The sequence below is a fragment of the Scophthalmus maximus genome, chromosome 6 (genome assembly GCF_022379125.1).
Source record: "Scophthalmus maximus strain ysfricsl-2021 chromosome 6, ASM2237912v1, whole genome shotgun sequence".
Classification (NCBI taxonomy): Eukaryota; Metazoa; Chordata; class Actinopteri; order Pleuronectiformes; family Scophthalmidae; genus Scophthalmus; species Scophthalmus maximus.
The window spans coordinates 21,550,356-21,566,340 of record NC_061520.1 but is presented as its reverse complement, the minus strand read 5'-3'; the positions used below and the strand labels follow the sequence as shown (position 1 = coordinate 21,566,340).

Here is a 15,985-nt window from a genome sequence, read left to right as displayed (position 1 = left end):
CAACAACAACAACACAATAAGTAAATAAATAATGAACAATTCATATTCCAGGGGATCTAGAAAAAGTCCAGCCAGGGTAATCAATTGGCAGTCCAATTCATATCATCAACTACAGTTAGAAGAGTTCCTAAATACTCATGGGAGGTCACAAGTGTTGAATAGATTTGCACAGGCTTCATGGCTTTACAGTTCTTTGAATATTGTATGGAGTCCAACTATTCATTGATTTCATACTCAAACGCAGGAAAGAATGGTTTAGAGCCCCTGAACTTACATCTGTGGATGTCATACTTAGCAAGCAGATATAAAGGATTTATTATAAAATACTTTCCTTCCCTCTGTCTTAGGCTCCACTACACCAAAGAAAAACATCCTCAAAACAAAAAGATAAATCTGTATTAAAATGTGATTTGATGAAATCAAGAACATTTGACCAGAATTTCTAGCGTTGCATTCTGGGTAGTGGTCGCCATAATTTAGGACACGCAAAACAACAATAACAGACTACTGCGGCGGCGACGACCAGTGTAAGAAACGGAGCAGCTGTCAGAGCTGAGCGCTGACGGAGAAAAGCAAATCACAGATCAATATTGAAAAGAAAGACAAAAAAACCCCGCAGGGACCACTAGAAAATTAAGTGCAAGTTTCCTTACCGGGAGAAACTTAATTAGAAAGCATAGTAGCGCTACCTAGAGAAGATCAAGGGAATTTACTTCATTGATCCCAACATCAATATTCTGTGACACCAATAAAGAGGTTCAGAATTTAAGTAGTCAATTGAAGTCATTTATTTTGGTAAAAACATACGGGACTTTCACATGGTTTTTGATTTAAACAGCACATTTTCACTAGCCAGCCAGGTAGCTATGATGAGATTAGCTTCGTTAGCATTGTGACTAATCGCGATTAGCAATGTTTATCGGTAACCACATCACACAACAACAACAACAACAACAACAACAACAACAACAACAACGGTAAAATGTGTTTTTCGATCGTACCGTTCGTGTATGCCGCCGTGTATACACAAACATGTGCCTGGGAAAGCTGCTGAACGTTATATTTGTCCTTCCAGCTGCTACACAGGCCACCCGACGCCTTCTCTGTTAACTCAGCGATGTGTTCCTCTCTGCTGCTTCCAAGCTGGAAAGCTTAAAAAATCGCAATCCATTTGCATCCATTTTCAACGCCGATCACGAGTCCGGCCGTGGCAGTTCACGACGACAGCAAGCGTTCACCATTCCCCGTTTGTTGTTATCGTAGTTATCGTAAAATCAAACCACCACTGTGCACTACACACCAGTCGCTGCAACGCAGCTCCGTTCTCCACAGCACTTCCGTGTCCTAATCCCCTACAATGCATTGCGCTGTGACGTCACGATCCCACAAGATTGTCGGAACGACGGAGCTCACACGAAACGACAACTGACCTGTGTGTTGATGAACTCCTCCGTTTGAGTTGCGTTCGCCTCTGTGTGAAATATCTGGTACGTATTGCGTTGACACGCTGGCGTGGGTCATGTGCCGGTTATGAATGAACAACGTGACACGGCGCACGCCGACATGTAGCGTCAGCTAGCCGGCTAAAGGCTAACGGACACATGTAGAAAAGGAAGCACATGACGACGTTTGTGTTGTTCGCGCAGATGTGGAGCAGAGTACTGGGTCCTGGTGTGGTTGGCAGAACAGCTCTCTGTTGGAGGAGTCTCTACACCATGCAGCTGAAGACCGGCGAGTTCCAGTCTCTGTTCACCGACGGGCTGAATGGACTCGTAGGTGAGATCATGCAAGCGGACACATTCCAGCTGTGGTCACTCGGCAGCACCCCGTGTTCGCCTCTGCCCCGTTTGCCACTGACATGTCCGAAGAGGCGGCCACGGTCACAGGTTTCTGCACGTGAAGTGAAGTCGCAGGACAGTTCATAATCCGGTTCTCAATCGGATTATATACACAACTTTGATGGTTTCAAAAACGAAGGTCACGTTATCACTGTTCCCCCTACCGTTGCGCCCCGCCCCCTCAACGATAGTCCCCGCCCCCACCTGAAATTTCAAATTAATTTTAATAAAACATTCTTTTTTTTTTTACATATAATGTCAAGCAGAAGTCATTTCAGGTCACTTTCCTTATACACCGTATTCCTCATTCCTGTATGAAAGTTTGTGTATGAAACTTAACATGATTATGTGAACCCTATCGAGCCCTAACCCCCCCCCACAACCAGTAAACCTAGGGGAAACACTGCATTATGTGTTGTATACAAAAGCTGGCTCTGCGACATAGACACTTACACATACTTTCAAATTGTAAGTTTCAATGGGTCCTTTTTAATAATGTTTGTGTATATAGTGATGCATTCATGTCAAAAAATGTAATATCGGTTGATCAGTTGATGTGTGAATCTGCTTCAAAATTCCATTAGTGACCACTAATTTCTAAGTGTATATTTGGTCTTTGCAGAGATATTTGGGAAACACAAGCATGAGCTGAGGATCGCCGGAGGCGCTGTGCGGGACCTGCTGTCGGGGAAGCGGCCAGAAGACGTGGACTTTGCCACGACAGCCACTCCAGAGGAGATGAAGCTCATGTTCCAGATGGCTGGCATCAGGATGATCAACAATAAAGGAGAGAAGCATGGGACCATTACAGCAAGGGTGAGACATTTGATCCACATGCAGTCAAACATGTAGGGCTGAAGTCTTAGTTTGAATCCTGATGGATTGCGGGAGAGTATTCCAGAGATCAGAAAGTAACAGAAAGATATGTTTCTGATTAATGTGTTTATTCCTGGAATATCTAAATGAGTAGCTTCTGACTGGAACATGTGGCTCCGTTAGGTTGGATAAATAAAGTGTCTGAAAATGTTCTAAGAATATGACATGATTTTAACCTGTACAGACTGTGAAGCAACTATATTGTTTTAGTACCCTACCCAAAAGTGAGAGTGAGGAAAAAATGAGACCATGCATACATGTCATTTAAATTTTATCACAGCACCACGACTGCAGTCTTGCTGTGCCTCCATTCGTCTGTTTTTTTTTATCATTTTTTTTATTTTCTAAAGCTACACAATGAGAACTTTGAGGTGACCACGTTGCGGGTGGATGTTGAGACGGACGGGCGTCATGCAGAGGTGGAATTCACCACTGACTGGCTGAAAGACGCAGAGCGGAGAGACCTCACCATCAACTCCATGTTTTTAGGTACGAGTTGTGCCGCTGAACTTTGTTGAGGAATGTCTTAACCCTTTGTTTGCTTTTGTTGTAGAAATGCACGAGGTGTTGGTTCATGTACATTCACACCGTGTCCACACTAATACTTTTTATTTTAAAACGCTTTTTTCCATTTTGTTTTCATCTGCCATTCACACTATGAAAAACTGAGACTTTTGAAAATGCTGCCGGCCCCGTTTTAGCTTTAAAACGATAGGGTTGTATTTTATTGTGGACGGGCAAAACAGTTGACGCCCTGATTGGGCGTTATCAGATACGATTCGACTACCAGCAGTGAATGCAAATAGTTGCTAACAATAACTGTCAGTAACAGTTGCACCTCGTCGTTAGAAAAAAGAATCTGATTTATTCATTCATAATATTTTCTGCAACTAAGCAACCAATTGCAGAGTAGACTATATGATATCTGATCATGTGGCATGTGTTTTCAGGTGTGGATGGATGGAAATTATTTTCGTTTGGAAAAATGCCACATTCAAATGAAAATGTATAAGTGTGGTGGTAGCCTCAGTGGACATACTTGTTTCATACTTGTTTCAAACCTCCTCGCCATGTTCTGTTGACTGTTTTGGCCTCGTAGGTCTCGATGGCACATTATACGACTATTTCAAAGGATACGAAGACCTGCAAAACCGCAAAGTTCGGTTTGTTGGGAGCGCCGAGCAAAGAATCCAGGAGGACTACCTGAGAATACTGCGATATTTCAGGTAGACTGTTTCGTTCCTTTTCCATCTCAACCAATACAAACTCAAATTCAAGTAAAAAAAGGAGTGGGAACCAAGTGAAAACTAAAATCATCTTGTGTTTATTTAAGAGAAGGTGTAATGACCATAACCCTCTAATTTCAACCCAGGTTCTACGGCAGGGTGGCTTTGGAGCCTGGTGACCACGAGCCTGAGACGCTGACCGCCATTAGGGAAAATGGCCACGGACTGGCAGCAATATCAGGAGAGCGGATTTGGGTGGAACTGAAGAAGATGGTGGTTGGTAACCATGCGGCTCATCTGCTGGAGCTGATGTACAGGCTTAAACTGGCCCAGTACATAGGTGAGAGGAGAGGGGTGCAAAGACATTTTTCATACAGTTTCAGCAACAATCACACTATGTAAAGAGGTGACGGTTATGGTACAATCTTTTGAAAAAAAGTGTCTCTGCCTAACTGTGGAGAATAGTTATTTGAAACGACAGAGGCCAACAAAAATGCTTGATCCTACACTTCCCATAATGCAATTCAACAGCATCTTTCATAGACTCTTCCTGCCTAGTAAATTGCCTCTGTTTAAACTACACATGTCCAGTCTGTCAAACTGGCTTTCTGTTAAAATGTTTCAGTCTCAACCTCAAGCTGAGCTGAACCTGCTGACATCATAATGAGATCATCAGGGTTGTTTTGGTTTTTTTTCAGCCTCAGAATGATTATACAACTGTTTTCTCAACGTCTTTTTTTGGATAAATTGGTGCGTGTGGAAAACACGCATACACATAAATCCTTTCAACTGCTTATTCTCCTTTGAGCAAAACAGGTTCATTTGCTAATACTCTTGAACTAGTTGTTCTAACAAGATAAAATGTACACTACACTACACTGAGCTAAAACTGTCTAATGGCTCACGTGTTGCTCATGCTGCCCAGTTGAGTGAAAAATCTTCCCACATTTTAGAACATCTCGTCCTTTGTCATGGCTCAGATCTCTCTTGAGAATGGACTCCAGCACATAATGACTTCTATCAAGTCATCATGTGCACAGTGCGGGGCCTCGGTGAAAATGATCAATGTTGTCAGTAAATCTCAAGGGCCGAAACAATTTGGAGCCGTTTCTAAAAGGAATTAATCTTCTACTGAGAGGACTTTGATGCGTCTTGACTCCTGTGGTACTGTGGACTGGTATTAGTCAACACTAGACGGACAGTCCAATCACTCTTAGTTTCAGGAAAGGTTATTTAGTAAGAAGTGTTTCAACAAGATACCAGTGCTTCAGACGTGTTCTTGGCATAATTCCAATAAATGTTTTTTTTCGTTTCTCCTGCTCATCCCTCCTGTGCCTGGTCCTCCTCAGGTTTACCTCCAGGTGGCGATGTTGAGGTGATGAAGCAAGTGTGGCAGAACGCTAAAGACCACTCTCCCAAGCCCATGACCGTCCTGGCTGCTCTCTTCCACTGCCCCAAGGAGGTGGATAAGATGGACTTTCGACTGAAGGTTTCCAGGGAGGAGAAGAATCTGGCTCTGTTTCTGGTCAAACACAGACGGGAGCTGTGCAAGAGCAGAGACGAGCCGCACAGCTCCAAACCCTTCACTGACTTCATCATTGACGTAAGTTTTAACCCCTCCCTTTCTTCGGTGCGTCAAGAGCAGACCACCACGTTTGTTTTTGACATAAAGGGCAGAACCATGTGTTTGATTTTAGCCTCCAGTACTTTCAGTATTTGCCGTGCACATGTGACGTTCTATAGGCAGACATTGATTATTCTTCAGTCATCTTTCTATTCATCTTTTGAAGCTGAACGCAGCAGCTGCTTAACAAAGTTGGGTCATAAGACTTTAAATCTTAAAGCAGATATTAAAGAAAAGAATGAAAAAAATGTATAGTGTTAGAAAATAGGAAATACTAGGGATGCACGATATGGATTATTTCAGCCAATACTGATAACAATTGCACATTTTTGTATTTTAAAACTAAGTTCATAACTGCAGTTTATTCACCCCTGAGGATAAAAAGGCTCAGATGTAGTGAGCTAAGATGAATTATTTAACATCTTTATTCCCAACATTTGACATCCCTATTGTTGACACAACATAGACAAAAAACAGTTCTGACCCAAAGGTTCTGACTCCAAATTTTGTATTTATTTATTTTGAGTGAGGAATTTTTTTCTGTACTTTGGTTTTCACATAAAAAATTAAATGCACTGATAATCTCAAATCAGACATGTTGACGTATTAAACACGGTATTAAAGTAATTGAAACAAAAAATTAAGTGCATCCCTCAATTCAAAAATTAAGGCATAAAGACAAGCCTATGGCTGCTCAGTTTCAAAACATTGGCAAAAGGCACGTACAGTAGTTGGCGTTCACAAATCAACAAACCAAATACCTCTCAGCTCAGAATGTGTGTGTGTGTCAGTCAGTCATATCTCGAGAACCGTTCATCTTCTCAGTCTCACACGTCATGTGTGTTGTTTAGGGACACGCGTTATGTTCAGTGTTGAATCAACAGCTGATTAGCTGTGGAACCGTAAAGACGTTGCCAACCTCGACAAAGGTGTGTTCACAACAACAGCCACAACAGTTGAGTCTCTGGTTCAGGGTTCTGTGTCCTGAGTCGCGATTCACCGAAATAGTTTGTTATCCGCCCGTGTGAACGTAGAACGTGAGCGGAGCAAGGCTGTAGTCTGAGAGCTGCTGTGCTTATGGTTGCTGACGCTAAACACACACAAGCCCCACAGGAGCATCCCGAGAGCGGCATGCTACTTGTGAGCTGCGGTTTCGCCACAGCTGGACTAGACTCTCGCCGGGGGAAAATGTAGTTTTATCTTAACACACTATGGGACTATTTATCGGCTATAATGTTATTATCCGATAGACAAATAATAGTATAAAATTCCCACTATCGTCTGATAATCTATCGGCCGATATATAACATGCATCCCTAGGAAACAATACCGTTTGTGTGGGTTTTGCTCAGACAAAATAGATTTATTAACCTCACCTTGGGCTCTGGGGAAAACTTTGATCAGCATAACTTATATAACAATATAATATAACAATTAAATGTTTCATCAAAAAAAACAATCAGCATATTAATCAACCATGAAATTGACTGTAGGTATGCGGCACTACTTGGAATACACAAATCGTTCCCTTCATCTTACCTCCCTGCTTTTGCTAATGCGGCTTGATAATTGAAATGTTTGTAATCTCCAATTAGGATTTTGTTCTCATGGCCCAAAGTGGTTGAATTTTATATTAAGTTTTCATTAGTACGTTTAGATTTTAAACTTTTCTCATGACTTAATAATACTGAAACAGAACAACAACTTAAAAAAGGGCTTCAAAAGTAATTGTGTGTGATAAACTCAGTCAATACCAGATTAAGCTGTAATAAAATTCAATGGAAACACGCTGATCGCTTACATTAAGAGAATTAGGAAAAGCGAGAGAAGAGGAAATGAGTACAGTAAAAATAATATAGGAAGGACACGACGACCTGTTTTCAGTTGTGGTTATTTCAGGTTTTCCCCCGTTTTGTGCCCTTCTCTCGGTGGAGAGAAAAGTTGGTTGGAAATACGTGATGTCACAGTTCTGTGAACCGATCAGGGTTTTATGAATATTCACATCAAAATCTGACGTCTGTTTGTCTTGTGAATATTCAATGTCGATGAAGCATTAATTCTCACATGCCACGTGTTTTCAGAGTCGGGAGCTGGATTCTCAGGCCAAAGTTTGCGAGTTGCTGAAGTATCAGGGCGAGGAGAAGCTGCTGGCCGAGCTCAGCAGGTGGTCCATCCCTCGATTTCCCGTCAGCGGACACGACCTGAGGAGGATGGGCGTCGTGTCGGGAAAGGAGATCGGCGCCACTTTACAGAATCTCCGCGACATATGGAAGACGAGTCGCTATCAGATGGACAAAGAGGAACTCCTCAGTTATGTAAAGCCTTGAATCAACATGCGCAAGTGTTTTTGTGTCACACGCCGGTGATGGTCCACGCACCCGACTCTGGAACTGTGCTGCTCACAGGTATCGATCAAGCACACCGGTGAGCATTGTTGACGGAGGACGCTAAAAGAAAGAGACATGCATACCCATTGATGAAAGCAATTTCATTCTAAATTACCCTAGGGGCCCGCTTGTGTTCGTCTTCATCGCCCACAGCTGCCACATTATGGGAGCACGTGTAATGGATGGCGGCAGCTGAATTCACCACATGTGTTATCACGGAGTCCTGCTGTCAACGTCAGCCCCTCAGATAAGCGGCTGATACTGTAATGATGCCGTTTGAATTCCAAACTGCATCACTGGTTACACTGGTGGGGGGATGGAAGGTGAAACAGGTCGTAATCTCGTTAATGATGAAGTACAATCTCGGTTACTAAAAAAAGAATATTTATTTTTATTGTTGAAACAGACGTTTGGCTGTGATGGCTGGTTTTCTCCTTTTAGTTTAACTGCACTTAGAGAATATCGAATTCCTTGTTTTATGTTTTCAGTGAAGAAAATGTGTGTTTTGTCAAAAAGGTTGTACTTTTTAATTAAAGAGATGGACACAGCGATTCTCGCGTCCAAAGTCAATTGCTCTGCAGATTACAGCGCATTACATGTATGTGTCCATTCCCCACACAGAAATAAGTGTTTTCCTTCCTCGCAGTGACGTTGCCCCTCCTCCCTCCTGCAGAGATGAGCTATAAAGCCCCCCACTCTCCATTACTAACACCTCACTTTCTGAGTGACTCTCAACTTGTTTCAAATCCATCCTTCACACCCCCGCGGTGATGATTTTTTTCCAATTACCTTTTTGAAATGTAATCCTAGGCCTCCAAAAGTTTGTCTTTTTTTATATTTTTCAATGTCTATACTTTTACTGGATTCCCCTGGACTGGTGATGTGACGGTGTCCAGCCGTATTCCGCCTGACAGCATGGCCCGGTCGAGTGTGAATGTCAGCAACAGCACTTTGGAGCGTGCGCCGCCGGAGGACGAGCCGCGAGATGAGCGCCTGGCGCAGCTGGAAATAGTTCTCCTGTCCATCATCTTCGTCACCGCGGGCGTCCTGAACTCCGGGCTGCTGCTGGTGCTGTGGAGGCGGAGGAAGCAGCTCTCCAGGATGCGCGTCTTCGTGCTCCACCTGTGCGTCGCCGACCTGGTGGTCACCTTCTTCCAGATTTGCCCGCAGCTCATGTGGGACATCACGGACCGATTCCTCGGCCCGGACGTCCTGTGCCGCGCGGTCAAGTACCTGCAGGTGGTCGGGATGTTCGCCTCCACGTACATGATCGTGGCGATGACGCTGGACCGACACCAAGCCATCTGCAACCCCATGGTGACTTTCCAGAGGCGCAGGGCGCGCTGGAACGGCCCGGTGTGCGCCGCCTGGTGCGTCTCCCTCGTCGGCAGCCTCCCGCAGGTCTTCATCTTCTCCCGCGTCGAGGTCGCGCCCGGCGTGTACGACTGCTGGGCGCAGTTCATCAAGCCGTGGGGGCCGAGGGCCTACGTGACCTGGACGACCCTGGTGATCTTCGTGCTGCCCGTCCTCACGGTGATCGTGTGCCAGGTGCGCATCTGCCGCACCGTGCACGCCAACTTCCACACGAAGACGCAGCAGCAGCAGCAGCAGCAGCGGCAGCCCGCCAGAGAGGCGCTCGGCAAGCCGCTGTCCTCCAGGGCCAGCTGCGTGGCAGGCGTGTCCAAGGCCAGGGCGAAGACGGTGAAGATGACCGTGGTCATCGTGCTCGCCTACGTCGTCTGCTGGACGCCCTTCTTCGTCGTGCAGCTCTGGTCCGTCTGGGACGACGAGGCGCCCACTCAGAGTAAGATCACAGGGGTCTAGCTTCGTGAAAGAAATGCATTCATCATATAAGATATCTCCACATATGACTGGTGATAATAGTGCCATATATGCGGAGCCGGCTGTAGCCCATATGGGGGCCCTAAGCACAATTTGATTGCGCCCCCCTTTTCGTGACATTGCTTAAAAGGGTGAGTTCAGTGATTTCGAAGTGGGGTTGTGTGAGTTACTTGTGCATATTGAATGTGTTGCCTTATGGAGATGGTGATCAGCGAGGTCATTTAACGGAATTTGGAGGAGAAGTGGAAGTGGCGTGAGTCTGAGTCCCGCTGTTGCAGAGAGGACCACCGAAAAAACATCTTTTTCGCAACATTTTTAAACGTTACCAAAAAAAATGTATATATATATATCCGTGCAATTATACACTAATGGGTTTGTATTTTTTTACTGCTTATAGCTGCCAGACAGCCATTTAAGTTTGCACTTTTTTTCAAGTTTACGCTTAAGACCGCGTTTGCTACGTCGTGTTTCATTCGGATGCACGAAACGGTCCAGAATACATCTCATTCGCGTTGAATTGTCAGCGCCGACGGGAAACCGGAAATGGAATCAGCGGTGCGCCACCATAAAGTGTCCCCTGTCGGTTGCTCAGTTGGTTGCGGTTGGCAACTTTACCACCAGGTGCCGCCAGAAAATTACGAAATTTACAAACTGGGGCTTTAACTTTATACGCCACTGCCTTTTCCATCAACTGAATGACTGACTAAGGTTCTATCATGTCTATAGTTACATTGGGCCGCTTATGCCTTGGGCCGGCCCTGCATATATATCTACTCTTTTTAATAGAAGAGTAGAATACTGTCTGCCCCACAAATCCGGGCAAATTGAGTTTAGTTAATGATAACGTGTATCTATAACCAAAGGGACGTCCTCTCCATTCAAAGAGATCAAATTTGAAAAAAAAGGACAATAGCGCACGTGCGACTGTCGCTCATTCCCTCCTGTGTTTCCAGGTGCCACCTTCACCATCCTCATGCTGCTGGCCAGTCTGAACAGCTGCGCCAACCCCTGCATTTACCTGCTGTTCAGCGGGAAGCTGCCCAGGAGACTGGTGGCCATGGTGTGCGCGGGCCAGTCGGAGTTGAAGGACTCCATCCAGGAGGAGGCCACCATGGTCAGCTCCCTGTTCATCAACCTCAAGAGCCTGTCAGGCAGCAGATAAAAAAGCCTGAGGTTCTCGCCATGCGTCCCTCACACCTGTCGCAAGCCAGTTGAACACGGTGTATCAAAGACAGGTAACTGTATGGTAGGGAGAACTCATTGAAGAAATGGACACCGGTGAAATGCTTTCACAGGAAGTCCCTGTTGAATACCTGACAAGTCATTAAAGGGATGTTCCGAATACATATACAAACAGTTGAATGCTACATACATTATTTTTACCCACAGGACGGGTGCGGCTCAAGACATGATCTGTTGATTGACTGGTCCAGCTCTTTGGTGCAGACTGGCTGAATTGTCATATTCATCCAGTTGTCCAGTATGTCATATTCATCGATGTCCCTAGAGGGTTAACCCTAATGACTTTGCTGATCCCCTGGATTGGCCGCCGTGAGTTTGGCATTTTTAGTATCGATTGAAATTGATGAAATTATTGATTGTAGTGTCATGACATTTGGCTCAGGCATGTACGATCCCCACAAGACTAACTGTAATACCATTAGTGTCGCCACAAATTTATCGGTCGTGCTTTTTGTTTCGTGTAAATCAATTGGCGTTAGCATTATGGTGGTGAACATGATATCTGCACAACACAAATGTAGTTCATCCTGTGGAACGTATATTTTATATGCAACGGTTCATATGTATCATATGTCCTTTGAATGTGATTCTTCAATACACCTGACCTCTCATCTGTAAATATGATCATATGTATGATTATGACAGATTAAAATAGTGTTGTATATTATGAGACAACAGGTCGGTCTCTATTCTGTATAAATATTCAGTGTCTTCAGCGAGATACTCACGGAGAAATGTTGCAACATTTTTACATTTTTCACAGATGTTTCTCTCAGCCTCGGGGGAGTGTTGCCCAATAAACGGTTGTGACTTTCCACGCGACTGTTCTCTGTCTTCCCTAAAGCACAGGTCATGTTGAGAAACATTTCCCTTTGGATTTAAAGCTAAAATATCCATTTCCGCTCGTTAAAAGGGCCATGCAGATTTCCATTTTTTCTGCCCCCCCCCCGTCACCGAGTTGTTCCCCTTATTCGGAGAGCGGAACATGAAGGGGAAGCTATCAGGTTACAGACACAAGGAGCCAGAAAGACATTTTTCAAGGATAACTGCAGTGTTATGTCTCGGTAATTAACATATGTCTCGTAGCAGCAGTAATGTAGTAATCATTCATATAATGGTATAAGGGGAGCTGGGTGAGAAACGCGGCATATGGCGATTCTTACAGAAAGGACAGGGTTCAATTAGCGTGAAATCGGTCTGCAAACCCAATCAGTGGGAAAAGCTTTTCGCCGAGCTTGTTCACGCAAATCCACCAGCAAACCTTTTTCAATAGTCCTGTGCCTTGAGCCTCATCAGTGACTGACTGGCAGCTTGCTGGGACTCGTCTCTGACCTTTAACGCGAATAGATGACCGGCAGCGTGCCCCAGCTGCCAGACACTCGGAGAGGACGGGGCGAGGTGAGCTGAGGTGCGGCTCGTGGGTCACGGCATTGTTTTTTTTAATTTAGACCGTGCGACACGCACCCTATAGTCGTAGTACTATTTTTTATTAAGAAAACCTTCATATTCAGTCAGTACAAGAAAAAAGGAGTCATGACATCTCGCAATGTACAGCGGGAAACATTTTGTTCACATGAGGTTCTGATGAAATGCTTACGTGTACCTTGATGGGTACAAGGGAACAAGTACAGGAAGAAAGTTACTATTCAGTTTTTTAAAGGGACACTGTAATAGCAACAGAAATCTTCTCACTATTGTGTCCCGCAATAATAACAGTGCGATGAATGCCATTAGTCTACTTGATTTATGGTTTATGTCAGGGAACGCCCCTGACTGTTGCACTGTGGGTACTTGGATATGGTATGAGCACCATGGTTTGATGCATTTGCAACTGCCACTCAGCCCTACCGCCATTTGCCAAAGTGGTATTAATCAGCAAGGCAGTCGTTGCCTGGACGCCAGCTCCAACTGCAAAAGAGGGCAGCGATTACTTTTTTGTAACATTCATTTTGAGGATTGAATGAGGATAAGAATTGTGTCTTTTGCTCTCGCTGCCCCTGTTTAGACTTCAAGCAGCATCCATCCACCTAACCATGCGCATGCACATTCACACCTACGGTCAATTTAGAACCTCCAATCCGCCAAACCCCAATCTGCATGTCTTTGGGAGGACGCCGGTGTACCCGGAGAGACACGGGGAGAACATGCAAACTCCACACAGAAAGGCCCTGGATGGTTTGAACCCGGAACCTCGTCGCCGTGAGGCGACGGCGCTGAGCAACTCACCGCCGTGCCGCCCCTCAAGCAGCATGTCATCTTTATTATTTTTTATTATTTTAGTTGACACATTTCCATGTGCACCTTGAAGAAGTGCTTTTCGATTACAGCAGCTGTCCATGATGGAGGTCCAGTCAGAAGAACCCAAATCAAAAAATCAGCGAAGCAATCATCAACCAATCATCAGTCAGCAGCAGCTAATAATAATAATAATAATAATAATAATAATAAAGCTGTAAAGCAACACATCACAGGTTGTTTTTTTTCTATAAGATAGTGGTTCTGCTGCCACACAACTGGTTAGTCTAATAGCAGTGGATGGAATCACACAATAATTCACATTTTCTTTTGCCTATTTTTTTTTAAATTTTCTGTTCAAAAACTTGACTTGTGAGCATATCATTAGACAAGCTGGGGGGGGGGGGGCATTAAAACAGTTTTGCCCATTTCTGCCGTTATTAGTGACAGTAGAGAAATGAGGTACAGTTCAAATCATTAAAGTATTTATCGGCAACATTTTTTGGGGGGGTTTATTGGGAAGAGCAAAGAGAAATCAAATAAAACGTCTGATTCTTTAACATGTGAGTGAAATGTTGTCCTGCACCCACATCAACAAAAGACATGTAATATTCTCTCAAGGGTTCAAACTGTAGAGCTAAACAGGATCTCAAATGAAAGGACAGGTCTGTTCAGGTTCAATACGTGCTCATACTCCAAATGACTTGAGAGATTCAGCATCCTGAATGCCTGAAATTGCTTTTTTATATAAGACACTTATTCCATACACTCCAGGCAGACCGGCACTCATTTCATTCCTTACATGCATCCTTAGAGGAAAAAGTGCATTAGCATCAGCGTAAATAAGGATGTCACTCAATGGCGACCCATGCCTCTGTTAGGATTGGAGATATTCACGGATTTCTGAAATAGCAGACCGCTGTTAACCCTACAAAGCAGGATTCGTTGTACATGCCCTCAAAAAAGATTTATTTATCTTTACCTAAAATTAGACAAATAATCACCAAATCGTTTTCCTCTGACTGAGAAGACCCCCTTGTGGAAAGACAAAGATTGGAAAGATTATAATTCTCAAAACACCATACTGCAGCTGCATCTGATGGTGTTTACACTCTTGATTCACACAAATTCATCCACATGTTCGTGTAGTTTTTATTTCTATTTGATTTGCGTGCGTGCGTGTGTGTGTGTGTGTGTGTGTGTGTGTGTGTGTGTGTGTGTGTGAGAGAGAGAGCAAATCCGTCATGGCTCCAATTTTTTAACACTATTCAAAACACAGTTGTCAAACATAATGGGGGAGGGAGTCCTCTCTGCAGGATACTGCAACTTGGCAGAAATAACAATAGCTTATGGTGAGTGACCTTGCTTGACATTCATACAAATACTGTACCTCCAATCCCTATTTTCTTTCTTCTTTTGATGTTTTACAGAGTCTGGATAAGCAAGCTATATACAGTGACATGTCATGTCATAAATAATTCAAAAAATGATTATTACGATGGTTTGAAACATGGCAGGTTTCAATCATGACTCCCTATGATAATATATTTCACAACCTTGATGAATAAATTGGATAATTTACACTAACGGATCTAAGAGAGGGGAAAATAAACAACCCCAAAGCTCCTGTGGTCCAGATGTTTCATTGTGGGGTTTTAATATCAAGCGCGAGTTTCTCATGAAACTTTTAAAGAGTGCAAAGATGAATAAAGGACTCTATAATTCATGCACCTGACTGATTCATGCGCTGGCTTAATTAAAATGAAACAAGGCTGTGGGTTCATGACGCGCCGCTGGTCCCAGGAATAGGTCCGAGTCCTTATTATTCCCCGGCCTGAAGGATGTGTCCATTTATCAGAGCCGCTATTAGGCTCCGATGAGTGTTGTAGTGGCCCCGAGACATTTTTTTTACTCCAGTGTTTGAGGAGAGGGAAGGTTACACGGTCACAGCACGGGCATTTACACATCATATACCGAGCCAGTGAAATGTGATATACTTTATTGTGTTACTGACATAAATCAACATAAATGGATTTAACTATAAAACCATTTTTTTTTAACAAAAACGGCACAAAAAGCAAAAATTATAGACGAAACCATGACTTAAAGGAGATATAAATATGTATCTGATGCCTACATACGCTACGTGAGAGAGTGCTAAGAGATTTGGGGATAAAGCTTTGGCTACATGTTCCAGGCAAAAGGACAAAAACAAAAAGATTTAAACTATTCCGCTACTGAATGTAAACTCGGACAGTGCCTGGCTTAATCGCGTCATAAGAAAATAGTGACACTGAGAGACTAGTGAAACTGAAACCACAGTTGCCAGCAAAAGCTACATGTGGTCACGATCATGTAACGTGTAACTTCAACGCTTACTTAGATACTGTTGGGAGTGAGACTTAAAGCCAGCCATGGAGATGCTATCTTTTGCAACCCTTTAATGGCCGCGTGATAATGGTAAAAAGAGAGCAACATATTTGACTTAATCAATTTGCGTGAAAGGGAGAGGACAGCGTGAAAACCAAAGGACAAAAAAAGAGGGCAAGACAGAGAGCACGAAATGAGATGAGATAACGAGACCCGCGAAGGAGAAGAGAGTGGCGATGGAGGGGCAGAGACTATGTGGAGTGGACAGAAGCGGACGAGAGAGTGCACGCGCGAGTGCAGGAGAACATTGTAATTCAGCCGTTCCTCGAGTGGATGTTGATCCAT

General features: G+C 43.9%; 2 protein-coding genes across 2 annotated transcripts; both read left to right on the top strand.

Annotated features, from left to right (window-relative positions):
• Window positions 1-1,345: 1,345 nt before the first annotated feature.
• On the top strand, window positions 1,346-8,502 carry trnt1 (tRNA nucleotidyl transferase, CCA-adding, 1). The gene is made up of 8 exons (XM_035630325.2): window positions 1,346-1,487; window positions 1,647-1,776; window positions 2,461-2,654; window positions 3,065-3,203; window positions 3,814-3,940; window positions 4,087-4,280; window positions 5,290-5,543; window positions 7,646-8,502. The coding sequence occupies exons 2-8, from the start codon at window positions 1,647-1,649 to the stop codon at window positions 7,889-7,891; spliced, it is 1,284 nt and encodes a 427-aa protein (XP_035486218.1). The 5' UTR covers window positions 1,346-1,487; the 3' UTR covers window positions 7,892-8,502.
• A 147-nt stretch (window positions 8,503-8,649) lies between these two features.
• Window positions 8,650-11,840, top strand: avpr2b.1 (arginine vasopressin receptor 2b, tandem duplicate, 1). Its single transcript, XM_035630326.2, has 2 exons — window positions 8,650-9,755; window positions 10,747-11,840. The coding sequence occupies exons 1-2, from the start codon at window positions 8,867-8,869 to the stop codon at window positions 10,953-10,955; spliced, it is 1,098 nt and encodes a 365-aa protein (XP_035486219.2). The 5' UTR covers window positions 8,650-8,866; the 3' UTR covers window positions 10,956-11,840.
• The last annotated feature ends 4,145 nt before the right edge of the window (window positions 11,841-15,985 follow it).

Excerpts from the sequence above, each read along its gene's own strand:
- trnt1 (XM_035630325.2), top strand. The coding sequence starts at position 1,647 with ATGTGGAGCAGAGTACTGGGTCCTGGTGTGGTTGGCAGAACAGCTCTC. Across the intron at positions 3,204-3,813 it reads CATCAACTCCATGTTTTTAG|GTCTCGATGGCACATTATAC; the intron begins GTACGAGTTGTG and ends TTGGCCTCGTAG. Across the intron at positions 5,544-7,645 it reads TCACTGACTTCATCATTGAC|AGTCGGGAGCTGGATTCTCA; the intron begins GTAAGTTTTAAC and ends ACGTGTTTTCAG.
- avpr2b.1 (XM_035630326.2), top strand. The coding sequence starts at position 8,867 with ATGGCCCGGTCGAGTGTGAATGTCAGCAACAGCACTTTGGAGCGTGCG. Across the intron at positions 9,756-10,746 it reads CGACGAGGCGCCCACTCAGA|GTGCCACCTTCACCATCCTC; the intron begins GTAAGATCACAG and ends CTGTGTTTCCAG.